The sequence below is a fragment of the Canis lupus genome, chromosome 16 (genome assembly GCF_003254725.2).
Source record: "Canis lupus dingo isolate Sandy chromosome 16, ASM325472v2, whole genome shotgun sequence".
NCBI classification, from domain to species: Eukaryota; Metazoa; Chordata; class Mammalia; order Carnivora; family Canidae; genus Canis; species Canis lupus.
The window spans coordinates 8,548,368-8,570,092 of record NC_064258.1 but is presented as its reverse complement, the minus strand read 5'-3'; the positions used below and the strand labels follow the sequence as shown (position 1 = coordinate 8,570,092).

Genomic DNA, 21,725 nt, shown 5'->3' with positions numbered 1-21,725 from the left:
GGTCTTTCCCAGCCATCCCAGTCCTAAATTACGACTACCACTCAGCGCTCTTTAGACCCCCTTTCCTGCTTTTTTTTCTCCCCAGCATCTGTACTGTTCAACTGACCCCCTTCAACTGTACTGTTTGCTTCTGTATAAAATTGTATTACTGTCTGTCTTCCTTAGATCCCACTTCAAGAAGATAAGTTTTATAAAGCTACGGATTTTTCCTGTGTTGATGAACTCTCACAGACTAGAAAAGTACCTGGCACATGCTAGGTATTCAGTAAACATCTGTCAAATAGACGGATAAGTGGGTGGATGGATGGATGGATGGACGGATGGATAGATGGAAATGACACAGAATATAAACTTCAGCAATGTTGAACTCTCCTCTGTCAACAAATTCTAAAATCTCTTATGAACTTCACAAGGTTTGGAGTCATTTCCATTTATATCTTTCCTCAACCTAAAACCCCCAAATTCTGAAACTTACCACAGCATAAGAGAAGAGGAAAATAGTATCCAGTGTCCCAAGGAAAAGTGTGGCTTCCTCTGCGCTGGGAAACAAATGGTTGCTGCTCCAGATCTACAGCAACACAGTAAGAATCACGTTAGTCCCCGCTGCTACCTGTCAGTCCTTCCCATTTCTCAAAGCCCCTTTACCTAGAGCCTCTCTGCCCACCCTCACAGAATCCAGGGGAGGTTGGACAGAGGAAATTGGCACTCTAGATAAGGAAACACACGTGCAAAAAGGTCTGCAAGCTCAAAGCTATTTGCACAATGCTAAAATGTTGTTTTTTCCCTTTAACTTTTCCATTGATGGGACAAAAGCAGTAGTGGGTAAAACTATGACTCAGCAGGAGTCAAAGCAGTTACACAAAATCATACTATTAATCACTGTATTTAAAAATAATAAGCACTGTATTTATTGCCACGCTCACAGTTTAAAAAAAAAAAGCCAATTTCACTTAAAGAACATCCTTGATACATGCTAGATGCTGAATAAATCTTTGTTGAGTAGTGAGGCACCTGGGTGGCTCAGTTCAGCTCAGGTCATGATCTCAGGGTCATGAGATTGAGCCCCATGCTCCATGCTCAGTGAGGAGTCTGCTTATCCCTCTCCCTCTAACCCACTACCAGCCCCGACTCACAAACCCTCTCTCTCTCAAATTAAATAAAAATATTTTTAAAATATTTTTTTCTCAAGCAGTAAAATGTTTGGTTTTTTAAAAGCTTTTATTTATTTATTCATGAGAGACACAGAGAGAGAGGCAGAGACATAGGCAGAAGGAGAAGCAGGCTCCCTGTGATGAGCCCAATGCGGGACGCGATCCCAGGATCCCGGGATCACAACCTAAACCAAAGGCAGACACTCAAAACACTGAGCCACCCAGGTGCCCCAAGCAGTAAAAAAAAATATTAATTTGATTAAATCTGGCCCCTGAGCACACTGATGTGCATCCGCACGCAGCATACCAAAGAGCCACAGCTGTCTTGAGGGAAAGCACTAGTGAAGCTGTGTGAGGTGCAAGCGAGGATGCTGTTTTTTACTTGAAAGAATGACTGACAGACAAGCTATAGTTATTCAGTTTGGGGTACCTGGCACACATTTCCTCAAAAAAGAATGAAATAAGCCTGTCACTTCAAAATCCATTCAAAGTAAAGACAGACAAATGGATCTTAATATAAGGGTATAAAAAGTTAATTGATACAGTTTCAGATTCCACACGCAACTAACCTTTAAAAAATTGCCATTTGTCAAATTCTGGTGTAGTATCAAAGACGAATGCCCACAATTAACTGGAAAGGCTATTAAAATACTTCTCCCCTTCCTACTATGTATCTGTCAAAGGTCAAATTCTCTTTATACAGTTCAAAGGATCATGTTGCAAGAGATTGACTTCAGAAGCAGACATGAAAATCTGCTATCATCTATTAAGCCAGACTTGAGATTTGCAAAAATGTAAATTAATGCCATTCTCCTCATGAAGTGATTTTTTTTTGTCTAGAAATATCACTTTTCATAAAATGCTATTTATGTTAACACATTATTGGTAAAAAAAAAAAAGAAAGAAAGAAAAAAGAAAAAAAAACACATTATTGTTTACTTAATTTATTTACAAAGCCAATGAATTTTTTAAAGATTTTATTATTTATTTGAGAGACAGCATAGGGGGAGGGGCAGAAGAAGATGGAGAGAGAAAATCTCAAGCAGACTCCCCACTGGGTGGGGTGGCAGATATGGGGCTCCATCCCACAACCCTAAGATCATGACCTGAGCTGAAATCAAGAGTCGGACACTTGGGCAACTGGGTGCTCAGTGGTTGAGCGTCTGCCTTTGGCTCAGGTCGTGATCCCGGTGTCCTGGAATTGAGTCGCACACAGGGAGCCTCCTTCTCCCTCCGCCTGTGTCTCTGCCTCTCTCTGTGTGTCTCTTCTGAATAAATAAATAAAATCTTTTTTTAAAAATTATTAAAAAAAAAAAAAGAATCAGACACTTAATCGACTGAGCCACCCAGGCACACCTCCCCTTTTCACTGTTGAAAACTGATGTATTTTTTTCAGTTTCTCAGTTTTAATTTCTAAAACAGTAAGTATCTAAAAATATAAACCCACATAACCAAAAGCTCTTTGGGCTCCTCAGAGCAAAAATTTAGAGAATTACTGGAATAAATGATTTCTGAGATGAGTTGTTACAGAAAAGAAATTCTGACTTTAGAATGTTAAGAAAAAAAAAAATGTTAAGAAGAAAATCACAGTCAGCAATTAAAAAAAACTTTAACAGAAAGTAAAATCCCCAAATCATAAAAGAATATATATTAGTGTGATTCTAAAGGATTGGGACTCATTTCTGTGTGGCTTACAGCACTAGTCTTGCTCCTTTAACATCTCAGATACTGCTGTCATGATAAGACCCTGTATACAGACCTAAGATTGATCAGTATTTCAGTGCACCAAGTAGGACCCTAAAGTTCTCCACTTAGACTTACTTCGCCACATTTTCCCTCAGACCACAATCTTTGGCCCTGAGGCTCATCAGGCTCCAGAACTAAGCCCTGTCGGGCACACAGCAATGTGAGCTAGAGACAGTGGCCCTAAGCAGCTCCTCAGAAGTTTCTAGAGTTTTTCTGTACTCTCTCAAGAAGCCACCAAAACTCCCTGCAGGTGTGGCCTTCATAAGAACTGACAGATTTTAAAACAGCTTTCTTCTGCTTCACTGCCAGAATTCAGCTGAAATATACTTTTGATGGCTTGCTTAACAAGTAGAAAACAAAACCCAAAAACTTAAAAAACAAAGTAGGACTAACAGAAAGATACAAAAAATAGGATGACAGAAAAAGCCTAGAAAAGAAAATCTACTTCAATAATAGAAGTCAGATCAAGATGAGAACACTAGACAGTGAGAAATGGTCTGTGTATACAGAGTGAAGGATCCAGTGTTTGACAAAAGTCACTGACAAGATGACTTAACACACTGAAACCCCACACCCTGCAGTGGTTTAAGCTGGCCTGCTTGTATGTGCAATGATGGTGAGAACCCAGAGGTTTGTACGTGTGTGGGGTTTTCTCGTGTCGGGGGGCGGGTGGAAGGCAGGGCTGCAGTAACCCACTAGAACAGCTGCATAATGAGGCACTTCCTGGAAGCATGAAATTGCGTGCACAGACCATCAGTGACCCTGTGGGTTTCCTGAGCGAGAATGTTTATCACAGAGTGAGGGCGAGGCATGGGGTGGAGACCTTGGGGGAGAGCTTCCTGAAGTGGTGAGCAGAGGATGAGCTAATGCTGACCTATGGTCCAGGGCTCTGTTCTCTGCCTACAGTGAATGGAGTGGTATCGGTTTCCGTGAGGTCCCGTTGGGGGAAGACAGGCTGTGGATGAGCTTGAAGCAGAATGTTGAGGACACCCTCAATCCCATTTCCCTCTCCTGGACAGGGTAGGCTCCCTACACTATCCTCACGGAAGGATCACACTGTCTGGTAAAGAAAAGACTTTTTAGTTTAGTGAACAAAGTTTTGTTTACAGTTTTCAATCAAGTTGCCTGACCTGTCAAACATAACTGTTACTTCCTTATTATCTCTAAACAGAGATTTTTTTTTCTTTTTTTTCTTTTTTTTTTTTTTCATTTATTTATGATAGTCACATAGAGAGAGAGAGAGAGAGAGAGGCAGAGACATAGGCAGAGGGAGAAGCAGGCTCCATGCACCGGGAGCCTGACGTGGGATTCGATCCGGGGTCTCCAGGATCGCGCCCTGGGCCAAAGGCAGGCGCCAAACCGCTGCGCCACCCAGGGATCCCTAAACAGAGATTTCATGGTATGTTCACTGACTGCTTTCAATGTTTGTGCGTATCACCAGGATTTATTATAAACTCTCAAGGTAAAGAGACTGGGTGCGCTTAATTCTTTTCATAAGATACCTAAGATATCTATGCATAAAAAAGAAAGCTATCGTAAGTAATTTTTGAGATGTTGTTCAGGACACTTTGAAATGAAATGAAATGAAATGAAATGAAATGAAATGAAATGAAATGAAATGAAAAAGAAAAAAGAAAAGAAAAGAAAGGAAAGGAAAGAAAGGAAAAGGAAAGGAAAGGGAAGGAAGAAATGTTTAACAATACATGAGCAAAGTATCTTTCAGAAACTTTTACACAAACTTCCGGTTCTAAGAACTCTTCCCACTTTGGACAAGAAAGCAAGTGTCAAAGGGAGGCCAGGGTTGACAGTTACAGACCGAGAAACATAGGAAGACTGAAAGGCACACATGGCCCTAGAGGCCCCACTCCCAGCAGCAGGCTTCAGGCAGGAAGAAACCCAGACCTTAAAGTCTAAGGAAAGGAACAGAAGGTCAGCACTGCTGTCGGTGATGGCAGAGACAGAAATACAAAGATCTCCAGGATCAGTCTCAACTTGACCTCTATATAACCAATCCATCCAAACTACTTAATCCATGGTTCTGAAAAACCAAAATGTGAAACCTATTTTAGCAGCAGTTAGAGTGAGTAAATAAACATCTAAGCAGAAAAGTGAATGCAAGTCCCCTAAGAGCTACTAATGTGACATAGTTACTGGCAGGAAAGAGTTAACACAGCAGGCCCAAGACTGTTCTCCCTAATAAGGCCTACTTGTAAGGTTGGCCCCTAGCTGGCATCTGGGAATCGGGATCTAGGGAGGGTTCCCACCCTTCCCTGCTAAGAGTGGTTCACTGTACCTAAACTATTTGTACAAACAATGTGGTTTATGCTAAACCTGCTTTCCTTCTGGGAGTCTGGAATTTTTTTATGTGCCAGGCACAGTGCCTACATAACAAGTCCCAATAAAAACCCTGGGCACTGAGTCTCTAATAACTTTCCCTGGTAGACAAGATTCCACCCATGTTGTTACAATTTGTTGCTGGAAGAATTACATCCATCCTGTGTGACTCCACCAAAAAAGCACTCTTGGAAATGCACCTGGCTTCCTCCAAACCTCAGCCTGTATGCTTTTTTTCCCCTTTGCTGATTTTACTCTGTATCCTTTCACTGGAATAAACCATAGCTGTGAGTAGGACTATAAGCTGAGTCCTGTGAGTCCTTTTAGTGAATCATCTCAACCTAGGGGTGGTCCTGGGAACCCTCAACTCAATTACCTAAAAAACAAAGGCAGCCTTAGGTAATACAACCAGAAACTCAGTGCCTAACAGAAATCCGACTATTCTGTATACTAGTCAGACTGTACCTGCAGTACCACATTTAGGGCACAGTGTCACTACACTACAATTGAAGGAGCCTGGGATGTTTGGCCTCAATGAGAGAAACTTAGGGAGATAGGTTTGCTTTGAATATTCAGCAGGCTGTCATGCAGCAGGAATCAATTACTATGCGTGGCTCAGAAGAAAACCCAAGATAGAAATTAAACAGCAGAATACTTTTCCCTCAATACAAGAAAGAACTTCCTCCAAGTGTTAAACCAGTTGAGTGATCATCTTTCAATAGTGACAAAATTCCATTCTGGCTGAGAGATTAGAGCACCTGATCCCTTTTAAGGCCACTCCATCTTGAAGGTTTGATCATTTAAGATGTCTCACTGTGCACACAACACTAGTCAAGACTCAGTGTGAAACCTAGCCTTCCATTCTTAACATCCTTCCTTTTAAAAGTTCCTGATAATTTAAATTCAAGAAAAATTGTATAGAAAGCTGCCCAACTGGCTCAGTCAGGAGAGCATGCAACTCTTGATCTCAGGGTCGTAAGTTTGAGCTCTACGTTGGGTGTAGAGATTACTAAAAAAAAATAAATAAATAAACTTTAAAAATAGGGGGAGGGGAAGAAAAATTATACAAGAGCATCTTCAACAGAACATCAGTTCTATGAGGACAGGCTCTTTTTTTCTTTTAATCGTCTCTGTAGGTTTTTTTTTTTTTTTTTTTGTATCCTCACTGCCTCAAATACTGTTGATGCAAGATAGAGCCCCAATAAGCACTTGACTGAATAACTTAATTACATTTTGAGGGGATATGCCTATAACCGTCAGATCTCTGTGAGCTTTTAATTGATCCAAATACAGGAAAAATATGTTAAGAAATAAGACATGCTGAGACACCTGGGTGGCTCAGTTGGTTAAGGGTCTGACTTCGGATCAGGTCATGATCCTAGGATCCTGGGATCATGCTCCATGTTGGGTTGCCAACTCAGCAGAGAGTCTGTTCTCCCTCTGCCTCTGTCCCTCCCCCAGCTTGTCCTCTCTCTCTGTCTCAAATGAATACAATCTTTGAAAACAAAAACAAAAACAAATAAGACATGCCAAGAATATTAATATGTGTGAATAATTCCACATAAGTAGAACTCAAGGAGTGTGGTAAAGAATGAGTGGACTGGACTTGTGTATTGACTTTTTTTTTTTAAGATTTTATTTATTTATTCACGAGAGACATACAGAGAGAGGCAGAGACACAGACAGAGGGAGAAGCAGGCTCCCTGTGGGGAGCCCTATGTGGACTTGATCCCAGGACCTGAGCCAAAGGCAGATGCTCAACCACTGAGCTACCCAGGTGCCCCCAACATAGCATATTGGAAAGAACAGTATCTCCATTCCAAGCTGTCATCAAAGAATTCACCTGACCCATAATGAAACCAAGAAAGTGGATACACACTCTGACTTCTAGACTCTTAAGCAGGATACAAACAAATTAAACAAATGGCAACTATGTAAACACTGAGACATTAAACTATGTAATACATGGTATACACCATTCAGAAGGGGAAAAAAAATCAGTGGAAGGTGGGGAAAAAACTCGACAGAAAAAGTGGTATTTTAGGGGCATCTGGCTGGCTCAGTCAGTAGAGCACACACCTCTTGGTCTCAGGGTCGCGAGTCTAAGCCCCAGGATGGATATAGAGATTACTTAAAAATAAGAAAAAGTGATATTTTATCTTGCCACAAAGGGAAAAGCAAGATTTACGTGAGTGGGAAGAAAGCAAAAGAGCATACAAAAGAAAATGAGCAAAATCTCAAAGGCAGAAATGAGTACAGATACCTGGGAAACTCAAAAAACCACCTTCCCAGAAATGTGTCACTTCAAAACAGTGAAAAAGAAGCTGGATGAAGTGTAAAACAGGCCTGAGTCGGGGCAAGCTAAGAAATCAAGCAGAACAGTTTGGGTTTTATGCCACAGGAAACAGCCATCTCAGAGTCCTAAGCAGATGAATGAAACAAAATAGAAGACCTTAAGAGGAATTTAGGGGGTGGGCACAGCTCCCTTCCTGGCACTTTGCTCTGCTTACCTCTACAGGCAGGTTAATTGACTTGTTAAAAGCACTTGGGGTCCACTGCTTAGAGATACTGACTTTGACATTGCTAAAAGTTTTTCTTGATGCATGGAGCAACGAATAACTGCAAAAGAGAAAAGAAATACGGCTGAATGAATAGCAAAGAAAATGGCATTCAATAAAATCCTGGGTACAGTCCCATGTGTTTTATTCAATTTTTGAATTCTCCTCTTAAAAAAAAAAGAAAAAGTACTGCTTTATGAGATCAATTGAAACAGTCTCTGCCAAGCAAAAGAAAGAATTAACCAGTCTTCTTCAACATGAGCCCCTGTGTCCACTCATAACTTACCCCTCCACTTAGGCACAGGACTGATACAGGACTGATCCCAACCTACTCTAAATCATGGTTGCAGTTCTATAAAAAATTTTAAGTCTTTAGCAACGGTTGGCCCATCAATGCATTACCCATTAAGTAGCTTTCTCTGGAGTCCTGTCTTTTCCTATTGATGCCTTCTTTCATGCATCAAGAATGGATATCCCTAAAGCCAGCATCCAAAATTACCTATCAACTCTTACATCCTTAGAGAACCAACCATTTCCTAGTTTCTGCCTTAAAACAATCAAATCACATCACTTGCGGTGCCTTCAATAAAGATTAATAGTAAATAAAATCTACCTAGAAGAAATCATCAAAATAGTTGCGTCACAGGGTTATAAGTAACACGGCTCCTAAAACCAAACAGCCTGGTTTGTGGCATCTATGGCCTCTAAAGTAAGAGCCACTGAGGGCTATAGAATCATAAACATGGATAATCCTTCAGTCAAGCTAGCACTTGGGATCTCACAGGAGTCACTAGAACTCCTCACAACTGTCTCTTTTTTTATTTTTTTAAAAGATTTTATTGGGACGCCTAGGTGGCTCAGCAGGTTGAGCATCTGCCTTCAGCCCAGGGCATGATCCCGTGCTCCTGGGATCGAGTCCCACATCGGGCTCCCCGCGTGGAGCCTGCTTCTCCCTTTGTCTCTGCCTTTGTCTCTGCCTCTCTCTGTGTGTCTCTCATGAATAAATAAAATCTTAAAAAAAAAAAAAAGATTTTATTTATTTATTTATTCATGAGAGACACACAGAGAGAGACAGAAACAGAGGCAGTGGGAGAAGCAGGCTCCCTGTGGGGAGGCCGATTTGGAACTCGATCCCAAGACCCCCAGATCATGACCTGAGCCGAAGGCAGATGCTCAACCACTGAGCCACCCAGGAGTCCCATCCTCACAAGTGTCTCATACCTTACTGTTCAAGGAAGCACAAGGCATTCCCTGAATATGTATGCCCTTTGTTCTCAAGCTCCTGGTTTTAATAAATAAAACACTGTATACTAAGCCAGGGTTTCTCAATCATGGCCCTGCTGACATTTTAGGCCTCCCAAATTCTCTATTGTGGGAGGCTAGCCTGTGCATTGTAGGAGCTACAGCAGCATCCCTAGTCTGTACCCACTGCAAGTGGCACTCCTTCCCCCAGGGTGACAACCAAAAATGCCTCCAGACATTGCCAAACTTGGGCAAAATGGCCCCGAAAACTACTGAGAGGTACCAGAGAGCACAACAGAAAGAATAACTAGCCTATTTCACAAGCCATGCCAATCACTGCACTAAATACTTGCCGTGCCAACGACTAGCCCCCTCACACAGACAAAACCAAAAAACACAAGAGAACAGTTTGAGCAACAAACATACCTGAAGAAGGTAAGCAGGAATACAACAACATGATGATGACTGAACCGGGAGAACAGAGTTCCTCTTTGAAAAATATTTGGCCAGGCCATAGTCTTCCTGACCTTCCTTCTCAGCTCCGACCTTAAAGTTTGGACAGTGAATTATTTACATCATTTCTTCTTTCTGCAAAGACAAAATGCATTACCAACATTACTTAAAATAAGTAGTCTATCCAAAAACTGCTTTAGACTTAGAACCAGTCAGCATATGATCAGGCCTTGAAAAAAATCACCTCGGCTAGCAGACACCAGAAAACTAGATTGATAATTATGTTTATAACAAGCCCTTAGGGGCACCTGGGTGGCTCAGTCAGTTAAGCATCTGCCTTTGGCTCAGGTCATGATCCTGGAGTCTTGGGATCAAGCCCCGCATGAGGCTCCCTGCATGGAGCCTGCTTCTCCCACTGCCTGTGTCTCTGCCTCTCTCTGCCTCTCAAGAATAAATAAATAAAATCTTTTTTAAAGTAAATAAATAAATAAATAAATAAGTCCTTAAAAAGAAAAATCCTGGGGATCCCTGGGTGGCGCAGCGGTTTGGCGCCTGCCTTTGGCCCAAGGCGCAATCCTGGAGACCCGGGATCAAATCCCACATCAGGCTCCCGGTGCATGGAGCCTGCTTCTCCCTCTGCCTATGTCTCTGCCTCTCTCTCTCTCTGTGACTATCAAAAATAAATAAAAAGAAAAAAAAAAAAGAAAAATCCTTGACAAAAGATTACATCCTAATAGAAAGCCATCTTGGGCAGACCTGGTGGCTCAGCAGTTTAGCGCCACCTTCAGCCCAGGGTGTGATCCTGGAGACCCAGAATCGAGTCCCACATCGGGCTCCCTGCATGGAGCCTGTTTCTCCCTCTGCCTGTGTCTCTGCCTCTCTGTGTCTCTCATGAATAAATAAATAAAATCTTTAAAAAAAAAAAAGCCATCTATTAGATTTTCTTATCCGTTTGTATGTGGGATGGTTGGCTACATCTACCAAGTAAATAAATAAAATCTTTAAAAAAAAAAAAAAGTAAAATATCCACAGCATTGGAAAAGTCCTGTAACTTGTATTAGGGAAAAATAAATTGTCAAAATGACCTGTATGCTACAATACACTACAATAGTCAAGGTAGGAGACAAACTTAAGAACTTCCAGTACTAAAATTAGCAAATCACAGGGCTTTGCTTTCAAGACTGCGCTCAGCCAGTAACTGCTGACTTTTCACTGTAACTGCTATTATACTCATGTTTTTTGTTTTGTTTAAAAGATGTTATTTATTTATTTATTCATGAGAGACAGAGAGAGAGGCAGAGACACAGACAGAGGGAGAAACAGGCTTCCCGTAAGGAGCCCGATGCGGAACTCGATCCCAGATCCCGGGACCACACCCTGAGCCAAAGGCAGACGCTCAATTGCTGAGCCACCCAGGCATCCCTATGCACATGTTTTCACTAGCCACAGCTTGGTAGATGTAGCCAAACCTTAAATGCTGACAGAACCAGACAAAAGACCATTCCTGAAACTTGCAGATAAAAGGTACAAAGTTGAGGTAGTTAAAATTATATAACCATTATAGCTGTTTCATTTACTGGCTGTAAGTCCTTGGACAAGTCAATCTTTATGAATCACAGACAGTCATCTATGAAACGGCCTATCTCTTCTGAGACTTATGAGACTAAACAGTGTATGTAAGGTATTGAGAAACTAATTTTAGCCACTGACCTGCCCAGAATTAATCAATCACACATCAGTAGAAGGTAGCTAATTTCATTTCATCTTTCTACCTGGAAAATGGTCACAAAATAATGAGCCAAGTAGGATTTTAAGATTCCACTTACAAAAATGTAACAAACTTTCTGTCTGTAATTCCAGAAAGTTACAAACCTGAGAGCTATTAGTGTCACTGCTAAATTTACCTCCATCCTCTAAATTAAACATGAAACCCCAGTGGAACAACAAAGCTTTATGTAAACTGTAGTTCTATGAATTGAACACATTTGCACCTCCAAACACTGTACTGAATACTTCAGGGAAGGTTGCGACCTGTGAAGTAATTTATCAGGTAAAATAGTAATTCCAAAAATGTATGCTCCAACAGACTGGGATTACATTGCTTTGGCAATAATGGTTGTGTCTTTCAAGGCCGTGCAGTTACATTAATAACTTTACATGACTAGAGCTGTTCGAGACCATCTGGATTTCATTTCTAAATAAACCACTTTTTCCTTAGCTACAATGACAGGAGAGAAAGGGCTTAATAACTATACCAGGAAAATAGTTTCAAATATTCACCTGCTGTTGGCAGAATGGCACTTAAAATGAATACTATCATACCATCTGGTCCTACATAATTACAGTAAATAATAATAATAATAATAATAATATCTTGCACCTATATTCCCTACATCACAGAAGCTATTTCTAATCATCTGTGAGCTCGGCGACCCTGGGGAAGTACTGACAGTTTCGCCAAGTCTGAATCCACCAAGCACATCCTACTTTCTGAAGGCCATTTTCTTTCCTGCTCTAAATACAGACAACAAATCTCTAACATTTTTCAAGTGTTTGTAAATGCTATTACAATTAATAAAACAAAAATTCACTTAAGTATTTCTAAATTCACAGTAGCTTACCATTTAGCCTTTTCTCAATCAATGGATACTGAATATACAGCTATTATATGAGAACAAGAATTAGCTTTTTAAAATAAACTTATTAAAAATAAGATCCTTGCCATCAAAAAGGATACAGAACCACTGAGCCATGTTCTACTTTTGAAAACAAGTTGATAATCATTAGCTCATCTGATTTGTAATGAAGCTTTTTTGAGTCCTAGAAGATCACCCACAGGACGTATTTTTCTAGAATGGAACATTCCACATTGTGTGATCAATGTTACAAAAAAGATGGCTTCACGGGGCACCCGGGTGGCTCTGTGGTTGAGCATCTGCCTTCGGCTCAGGTCGTGATCCCAGCCAGGGTCCTGGGATCGAGTCCCATGTCGGGCTCCTTGCAGGGAGCCTGCTTCTCCCTCGGCCTGTGTCTCTGCCTCTCTGTGTGTGTCTCTCATGAACAAATAAATAAAATCTTAAATTAAAAAAAAAAAAGTTGGCTTCACTTGTAACACATCCAAATAGAAGGCAATCTCCCCTTTGTAAAGCAATGCCTTGGAGTAGCAACCATTCCAAAACCGTTGCTTTCTATAGATATTCAGAAACCATTCCAACCCCACAACATAAGATTTCAGGTTGCCTCGTATTAGGAATGCTGTGGGAAGACAGAGTCTACGAAGTGGACGGGAGGAAAGCATCTCACTCCCCCATGCCCACGTCATCTGACTCCATCTCCACCCCACTCCAACCTTCTTATCTTGCTCTCTGGAAATCTAGATATGCAGTGAATAAACTCCAGATGGTCACCCTCCTTGGAGGGTTCTTTGCCTCAGACTCTGGCCTGTCCCCAGATGACCCTGAATCCTCTGAGGTCTTTCAAGGAGAGAGTCATCTTTCTTCTCATGATAACTCTTCCTCCTCGCAAGACCCCAGCTTCTCTGAACTCAAGCAGTGGGAGTGGGGGGGGTTCGAGTGCCTCCTGCCCCAGAGCAGGGTCACGTCCTGACCTCCCAGCACTCCGCTCTCACTGTAGACAGCCCCTTGCCTCACTTCCCTTCTGCCACTGCTTCCGTCCCAGCGCAACAGCCAGGTGGCTCAACTCTCCTTCCCCTGCCCCCTTCACCACCAGTCTTTGCCTCCAACATCACTACCCCAGACTAAAATTTCAAAGACCCTACATTCTTTCCCTCCAGAGAACCACTTGCTCTCCCACTTCCCACTCAACAGTCCTTTTACCTCAGCAAGCCTCCCAACTCAGTCACCTCGCCACGTTCCCGTTACCCATTACCCTCCTCTTGTCCTCACTGCCTTCTTTACCAACTTAGAATCAAACCAATCCCTTAGGGATCTTTTTTCTTGCTTGTCTCTGTCTTCCTTCCCTGCACCCAAGCAGTTGAGTTTTGCCAGAGAAAAATCACACAAGCAGGACGATTTCACTTTTTAGATTCAAAACCACAAACCTCAAAGGACATGCAACACTGCCCAGCATGTCTACACTTCCTCAATTATTTTGCTTCCTCAACCTCTAAGACAATTTCACACTTCTCTATTTAGAGTTCCAGCATCGGGAATCCCTGGGTGGCTCAGCAGTTTAGCGCCTGCCTTTGGCCCAGGGCACGATTCTGGAGTCCCGGGATCGAGTCCCGCGTCAGGCTCCCAGCATGGAGCCTGCTTCTCCCTCCTCCTGTGTCTCTGCCTCGCTCTCTCTCTCTATGTCTGTCATAAATAAATAAATAAATCTTTAAAAAAAAAAAAATAGAGTTCCAGCATCTCTCTCTCTCTTCCTCACCTAGTACGATGGCTTTCCACCAATGACCCCCACAGCTATGGCTCTAACATGGACCTTCCAGAGTTCCTAACAGTACAACCAACCATCCACTTGATATGCCTCCATGGATCTGAAGCAAGATCTTCATTTCCTCCCTCCAAATCTATTTCTTCCCCAGAATCCCCCACCTTAGAAGTAATACCACCATGCTTCCAAGTTGTCCAAGGTAACCAGGACTTACTCACTTTTCCTTTTCTCTCTCTCAACTTCCGCATCCAACCCATTACTAGTTACCCCCCAAAATATATCCCAAATCCATCCTCCTCTCTCCATCCCCACTACCACCACGTCTACCCCAACGGCCTTTTGAAGGCTTTCACCATTTCTTCATCTACCCTGCCCCCAACTCCTTCTCCACACATCAACCAGAAATGTATCTTAAAACATAAATCAGCTCTCATTCCTCTGCTTATAATACACTGATGGCTTCCCAAGACTCAGATATAAATACAAAACTCTTTGCCATGGCCTTCAAAGCCTGAATACCCTGGCCCTCTGTAGTAAAACAAGAAGAATAAGGGGTGAAGAGCAGTGGAGTTGACAGTTGTGGCCACCAAAAAGAAGTTAGGGATGAAGGAGGAGAAGCATGCTCTTGGCCAAGCAGAGAGCCCGACGTGGGGCTTGTTCCCAAGCCTCTGAGATCACATCCTGAGCCAAAGGCAGATGCTTCACCAACTGAGCCACCCAAACGCCCCAATAAATAAAATAAAAAAAAAAAAAGATTAACAGAAAAATGATGTTATGTGAAACCAAATGTGGTAATAGTGTATTATTAACAAGGTATGATTTTTTTCCCCTCAAATCCCCTGGATTAAAAAAAAAAATCCCCTGGATTTATACCTTTAAGCTTAAGGGGATTTATACCTTTAAGCTTTCTAATTACTATGTTTTACCCAACTTGGGATATTTTAACCTTTTTTCTTATAGAGTATGGCATAGTGACTAGGGTCAGGTCTGGGTCTAAATGCTCGCTTCATCTGTTAAGAGATATTATTTTATAAAATCTGTTTTCTCATGTATGAGATGTGAGAACTAAATGCAATAATTTAGGGCAATTACCTAACACAGTGCCTGGTACTTTGGAAGGATTTGGTGTTGGTTATGGTCAAAGAATTCATTCATTGGCAAAATCTTTATTGATGGTTTTTTTTTTTTAAAGATTTATTTATTTATTCATGATAGACACACACACACACAGAGGCAGAGACACAGGCAGAGGGAGAAGCAGGCTCCATGCAGGAAGCCTGACGGGACTCGATCCTCAGTCTCCAGGATCCCGCCCTGGGCTGAAGGCAGCGCTAAACTGCTGAGCCAGCTGGGCCACCCTTTATTGATGGTTCTAAATACTCTCCTAGGAGCAGCCCGGGTGGCTCAGTGGTTTAGCGCCGCCTTCAGCCCAGGGCCTGACCCTGGAGACCCGGGATCGAGTCCCACGTCAGGCTCCCTGCATAGAGCCTGCTTCTCCCTCTGCCTGTGTCTCTGCCTCTCTCTCTGTGTGTGTCTCTCATAAATAAATAAAATCTTTTAAAAATAAATAAATGCTCTGCTAGGTGCCAAAGATCGTTTTGGGCTTAAGACAGAGGAGTCCACTGCTTTTGGGGAGCTTACAGAAGAACAATACACATGTAAACAGTTAAACCAGATAATTTGATTGGGAGCAGTGCTCTCAAGGGAAGAAACAGAGATGAGAGAGGTAACTGAGTTACTTCCCCAACCATTGTAGGTAGGGCCCTCAGGGCATGCACTGAGGGAGATGACTTGGGGATGAGCCAAGAAAAGGAAAGAGCAAGTCTTTTGCAAAGAACAGGAGAAAAGCATTTCAAGCAGTGGAACAGCAAATGCAAAGACCCAAAAAGTAGGATATTAGATGAGCAATGAATGAGTTTACTCTTCAGATTTCAGTTTTTACATTTGCAAAGTAAAAAGATTATGTGTACTGAAACATAAAAACGTGGCTGTAAGAGTATTAAATGCATAGCTGAGGGATGCCTGCGTGGTTCAGTAGGTTAAGCATCTGCCTTTGGCTCAGGTCATGACCCTGGTCCATAAACCAGCCTCACATCCTGCTCCTTGCATGGCAGGGAGACTACTTCTCCCTCTGCCTCTGCCTGCCACTCCCCTTGCTTGTGCTGTCTCTCCCTCTCTCTCTCTCTGACAAATAAATAAAATTTTTTTTAAAAAAATAAAAAATAGAGATCCCTGGGTGGCGCAGCGGTTTAGCGCCTGCCTTTGGCCCAGGGCGCGATCCTGGAGACCCGGGATCGAATCCCACATCAGACTCCCGGTGCATGGAGCCTGCTTCTCCCTCTGCCTGTCTCTGCCTCTCTCTCTCTCTGTGACTATCATAAATAAATTTAAAAAATTAAAAAAATAAAAATAAATAAATAAAAAATAATAGGGGATCCCTGGGTGGCTCAGCAGTTTAGCGCCTGCCTTTGGCCCAGGGCGTGATCCCAGAGTCCCAGGATTGAGTCCCACACCAGGCTCCCTGCATGGAGCCTGCTTCCCCCTCTGCCTGTGTCTCTGCCTCTCTCTCTCTCTGTCTCTCATGAATAAATAAATAAAATCTTCAAAAAAAGAAAATTTAAAAATAGGGACACCTGAGGGATCCCTGGGTGGCGCAGCGGTTTGGTGCCTGCCTTTGGCCCAGGGCGCGATCCTGGAGACCCGGGATCGAATCCCACGTCGGGCTCTCGGTGCATGGAGCCTGCTTCTCCCTCTGCCTGTGTCTCTGCGCCTCTCTCTCTCTCTCTCTCTGTGACTATCATAAATAAATAAAAAAAAAATAAAAAAAAAAAAATAGGGACACCTGAGTGGCTCAGTGGTTTAGTGCCTGCCTTCGGCCCAGGTCCTGATCCTGGAGTCCCGGGATCGAGTCCCACATCAGGCTCCCTGCATCGAGCCTGCTTCTCCCTCTGACCGTGTCTCTGCCTCTCTCTCTGTGTCTCTCATGAATAAATAAATAAAATCTTTTAAAAAAATTTTTTAAATACATAGTTGAGTTGAGCTATTTTGACAGTATTGTGTATGTTGTAATTTAGCACTTCAATGCTTGACACACAAATCTCCTTTTCATCCCATATTATCTCATTTGAAGCCATTTACCTGTACTACATAAAACCCTTTTACTCAAAACTCGTCTTCTATAATTTTTCTCTTTTTAAATTGTATCTAGCACTTACCTGTAAAATTTTCTTATCTTATTCCAGGGCTCTTAAATTACATTCTTCCTACCTATTTTAAACATATTCCAAAGACAAGGAGTTTTCACAGTACAAATCTTTCCTTCTCAGGGCACCTGGCTGGTTCAGTAGCATGTGACTCCTGAAACTGGGGTCAGGTTTGAGCCCCACAATTATGGGGTAGATTGTATTTAAAAAAAAAAAATCTTGGGACGCCTGCGTGGCTCAGTAGTTGAGTGCCTGCCTTCAGCTCCAGATGTGATCCTGGAGTCCCAGGATCAGGTCCCACATCAGGCTCCCTGCGTGGAGCCTGCTTCTCCCTCTGCTTGTGTCTCTGCCTCTCTCTGTGTGTGTCTTTCACGAATGAATGAAATCTAAAAAAAAAAAAAACTTTCCTTCTCCTAAACAAAAGGCTTATACTCCAGTTAATGGTCATTGCCGTGACATTTCATTTTATCAGGGATGAAGAGGAACAAAACAGAACATTCAATGATACACTTAATCCTGACAGCTAGAGAAAAACAAGACATTGCACTGACTTTAATTTTACAAAAGTACTGTTTCAGGGTAATTTTCACATGGAAATCAAAGATTAACGGAAGAGGAGCATCTGGGTGGCTCAATCAGTTAAGCATCTGCCTGTGGCTCAGGTCATGATTTTGGGGTCGTGGGATCAAGTTCCCTCTCCCCTCTCCCAGTCTGGTTCCCTGCTCAGCAGAGTCTGCTGCTCCCCCTCTCATTACCCTTCCCTCTGCTTGTGTGTGCACGCTCTCTCTCTCTCAAATAAATAAATAAAATCTGTGTTTCTTTTTAAGATTTTATTATCTCTCAGAGTAGTAGACAGAAGGAGAAGGAGAAACATGCTCTTGGCCAAGCAGAGAGCCCGACGTGGGGCTTGTTCCCAAGCCTCTGAGATCACATCCTGAACCAAAGGCAGATGCTTCACCAACTGAGCCACCCAAGCACCCCAATAAATAAAATTCAAAAAAACAAAGATTAACAGAAAAATGATGTTATGTGAAACCAAATGTGGGCCACAAAAAGGCATTAAAGTTCGAGTTGGAACCACAGACTCTCAGCTTAAAGTCTCTGAGCCTCGATTCTCTCATTTAAGAATTAAATGAGGGGATCCCTGGGTGGCGCAGCGGTTTGGCGTCTGCCTTTGGCCCACGGCGCGATCCTGGAGACCCAGGATCGAATCCCACGTCAGGCTCCCGGTGCATGGAGCCTGCTTCTCCCTCTGCCTGTGTCTCTGCCTCTCTCTCTCTCTCTCTGTGTGACTATCATAAATAAATAAAATTAAAAAAAAAAAATTAAGAATTAAATGAGGGGATCCCTGGGTGGCTTAACGGTTTAGCATCTGCCTTCAGCCCAGGTCGTGATCCTAGAGTCCCGGGATGGAGTTCCCCATCCGGCTCCCTGCATGAAGCCTGCTTCTCCTTCTGCCTGTGTCTCTGTCTCTCTCTCTCTCTCTCTCTCTCTCTCTCTCTGTGTGTGTCTGTCATGAATGAATAAATAAAATCTTTACAAAAAAAAAAAAAAAAGAATTAAATGAGATCATTTTTGAGCGTTCGAGTACAGAGCCTGGCACACAGTAAACACCTAACAATGGCAAAGAAATAAATCAGCAGCGAGACACTGAAGAAAGCTGGCAGTCCTGATTCAGTTTTCGCTCACTCCAGGAACATACTCTTCTCCCTATAAAAACACTCGGTAATAAATTACTATGAGATCACCTACAATCTTACGTTTCAGGAAACACCAAAACCCCTGTGGACACATTCCCATTACGCCCACCCACCCCACCAACCCCACCCCACCCCACCCCCCGCCAAAAGGGAGAGTGAGCAGCGGGAGGACATTCGGCAAATAAGAATACCGAGGGAGGGAAGGAGGGATGCCCGGGTGGCCCAGCGGGTGGGCGCCTGCCTTTGCCCCAGGGCGTGATCCTGGAGACCCGGGATCAAGTCCCGAATCGAGCTGCCCGCAGGGAGCCTGCTTCTCCCTCTGCCTGCGTCTCTGCCCCTCTCTCTCTCTCTCTCTCTCTGTCTTTCATGAATAAATGAAATCTTAAAAAAAAAGAAAGAAAGAAAGAAAAGAATACCGAGGGAGTGACGAATACGTTGCCAGAACACAACCCCACTTACTCCATCACGACGCCTCTCCCTCTCCGGCCTCAGAGCATCTTTCCCAAAGGCCGTCCTTCCCACTCCCGGGCAGGAGCCCTCGCGGCCCGGCCCCGACCCCCGCCCCCCACGCCCGCCCCAGGGCCCGCGGTCCCCGCCGGCCCCGCCGGCCCCGCCCGGCCCCGCACACCCGGCCCCGCACACCCGGCCCCGCGCGGCGGGAGGGAGCCCAGCCGGAGGGGAGCGAGCGCCCGCCCGCCCGCCGCCCCCGCCGCGTCCCCGCGCCGCCCTCCCGTCCCCGGGGAGCCCCCCGCCCCCCCGACCGCGCTCGCGGGCGGCGCCCCCACACGTCGCCCCCAGCCCGGCTCCGGCCCCCTGTCGGCCGCACCCCGCGCGCCGCGGCTCGCGCACCCGGGACCCGCCGCAATCGCCTCGCTGCAGCCCACCGTCCGGCCCGCTCGGCTCCGCTGCCCGCAGCCCCTCGCCGGCGCCGCCACCTCACCCGCGGCTCCGCGGCCGCGGTTTCCGGACGCTCACGTGACCCGCCCGTCCCCGGAGCATGCTGGGAGTTGTAGTCCGACCGCGGCATCACCTGCGGGCCGCAGGGGGCGGCACGGGGCGGTGGAGGGAGACGAAGGTGGGAGGGAGAGGGAGGGGCGAGGCCTCGGTGAACCCGGCTGCTGGGCTGCAGGAGGAGGCGATAGCCAGGGGTGTAAGCTGGAAAAAAGCAGTGAGAGAGAGAGAAAATACAATTTGAGAAGTGCTGTACAGGTCATCTTTTTTTCAGAAAAGCTTAATTCTGCTCTTTCTTTTTTTTAAACAGATAACCCACCTTTTATTTTATTTTTTTTTTAATTTATTTAAGACACAGAGAGAGAGACAGGCAGAGGGAGAAGCAGGCTCCACGCAGGGAGCCCGACGTGGGACTCGATTCCGGGTCTCCAGCGCTGGGCTGAAGGCAGCGCTAAACGGCTAAGCCACCAGGGCTGCCCTCTGCTTTCTTGTAAAAAGTAACATGCTGCTTCCCCAAAGAATATATTTATTTCTACTGCTTTTTTTGTTGTGTGTTTTGTATTACATACCTCCATAAAAGTAATAGATTTTTTTTTTTTTTATGATAGTCACACACAGAGAGAGAGAGAGAGAGGCAGAGACATAGGCAGAGGGAGAAGCAGGCTCCATGCACCGGGAGCCCGACGTGGGATTCGATCCCGGGTCTCCAGGATCGCGCCCTGGGCCAAAGGCAGGCGCCAAACCGCTGCGCCACCCACCAGGGATCCCGAGATATTTTTTTTATTGGAGTTTAATTTGCCAACATATAGCATAACACCTGGTTATGCTTTACATTTTTGTTTAAGTTAATTAAATGACGTGGCCCATGCAGGCCGGGCCAGTAATCTGCCACCATCATTCACCATTCTGCCCTCCACTCCACCCACCCAAATAGATGAATGTTAAGATCCTGACAGCCTCTCGGAAAATTAAAGGCCTTAAGACACGGGACTTGCAAGTAGAGTCTGCTGCCCTCTTGGGCCCTCTTTCAACTTGTTGGGGAAACAGAATTTGTTTTAAAATCTCCCAACTGGGATCCCTGGGTGGCGCAGCGGTTTAGCGCCTGCCTTTGGCCCAGGGCGCGATCCTGGAGACCCGGGATCGAATCCCACGTCATGCTCCCGGTGCATGGAGCCTGCTTCTCCCTCTGCCTGTGTCTCTGCGCCTCTCTCTCTCTCTCTGTGTGTGTAACTATCATAAATAAATTTAAAAAAATTTAAAAAATAAAATAAAATAAAATAAAATCTCCCAACCCAGAAAATCTCTCTATAAAGACAGCAGGGAAAGGGAAGAGTTTTACTATTAGATAGGCATTAAAGTAGAATGTGATGCTTATGGGATGCCTGGGTGGCTCAGAGGTTTCAGCATCTGCCTTTGGCTCAGGGTGTAATCCTGGGGTCCCAGGATCAAGTCCCACATCTGGCTCCGTGCATGGAACCTGCTTCTCCCTCTGCCTGTGTCTCTGCCTCTGTGTGTGTGTGTGTGTGTGTGTGTGTGTGTATACATATATATAAATATGTGGAGGGGGCCCCTGGCTGGCTCAGTTGCTGGAATGTGCAACTCTTGATCTTGAGGTTGGGTGTTGATACATCAATAAATATATTATTACATAATATAATATATAGTAGAATATTATTCAGCCTTTAAAAAGAATGAAAATTTTTTGGATTTTATTTATTTATTTATTCATGAGAGACACACAGAAAGAGGCAGAGACAGAGGCAGAGGGAGAGGGAGAAACAGGCTCCTCGCAGGGAGCCGGATACAGGACTCGATCCCCAGACCCGGGATCACACCCTGAACAGAAGGCAGACGCTCAACCACTGAGCCACCAGGCGTCTCAAAAGGAATGAAATTCTGGCACATGCTACAACATAGAGGAACCTCAAGGGCATTATGCTAAATGAAATAAGCCAGTCGCAAAAGGATAAATATTGTATGATTCCATTTACA

The 21,725-nt window shown here is 44.2% G+C and overlaps 1 protein-coding gene across 3 annotated transcripts in view; it reads right to left on the bottom strand.

Annotated features, from left to right (window-relative positions):
- The window catches only part of SLC37A3 (solute carrier family 37 member 3), a 51,122-nt gene extending 31,341 nt beyond the window's left edge, over positions 1 to 19,781 (bottom strand). Inside the window, exons 1-4 of one of the 3 annotated variants that reach the window (XM_025433849.3) lie at positions 19,632 to 19,781; positions 9,458 to 9,619; positions 7,742 to 7,850; positions 476 to 568 (exon numbers count right to left, since the gene is read on the bottom strand). In XM_025433849.3, the coding sequence (XP_025289634.3) occupies positions 476 to 568; positions 7,742 to 7,850; positions 9,458 to 9,546 (291 nt within the window). In that variant the 5' untranslated portion in view covers positions 9,547 to 9,619; positions 19,632 to 19,781. Of the gene's footprint in view, positions 1 to 475; positions 569 to 7,741; positions 7,851 to 9,457; positions 9,620 to 19,631 lie in introns of those variants that run through there. The other 2 variants (XM_025433850.3, XM_025433851.3) reach the window with 2 other exon arrangements.
- Positions 19,782 to 21,725: the final 1,944 nt, after the last annotated feature.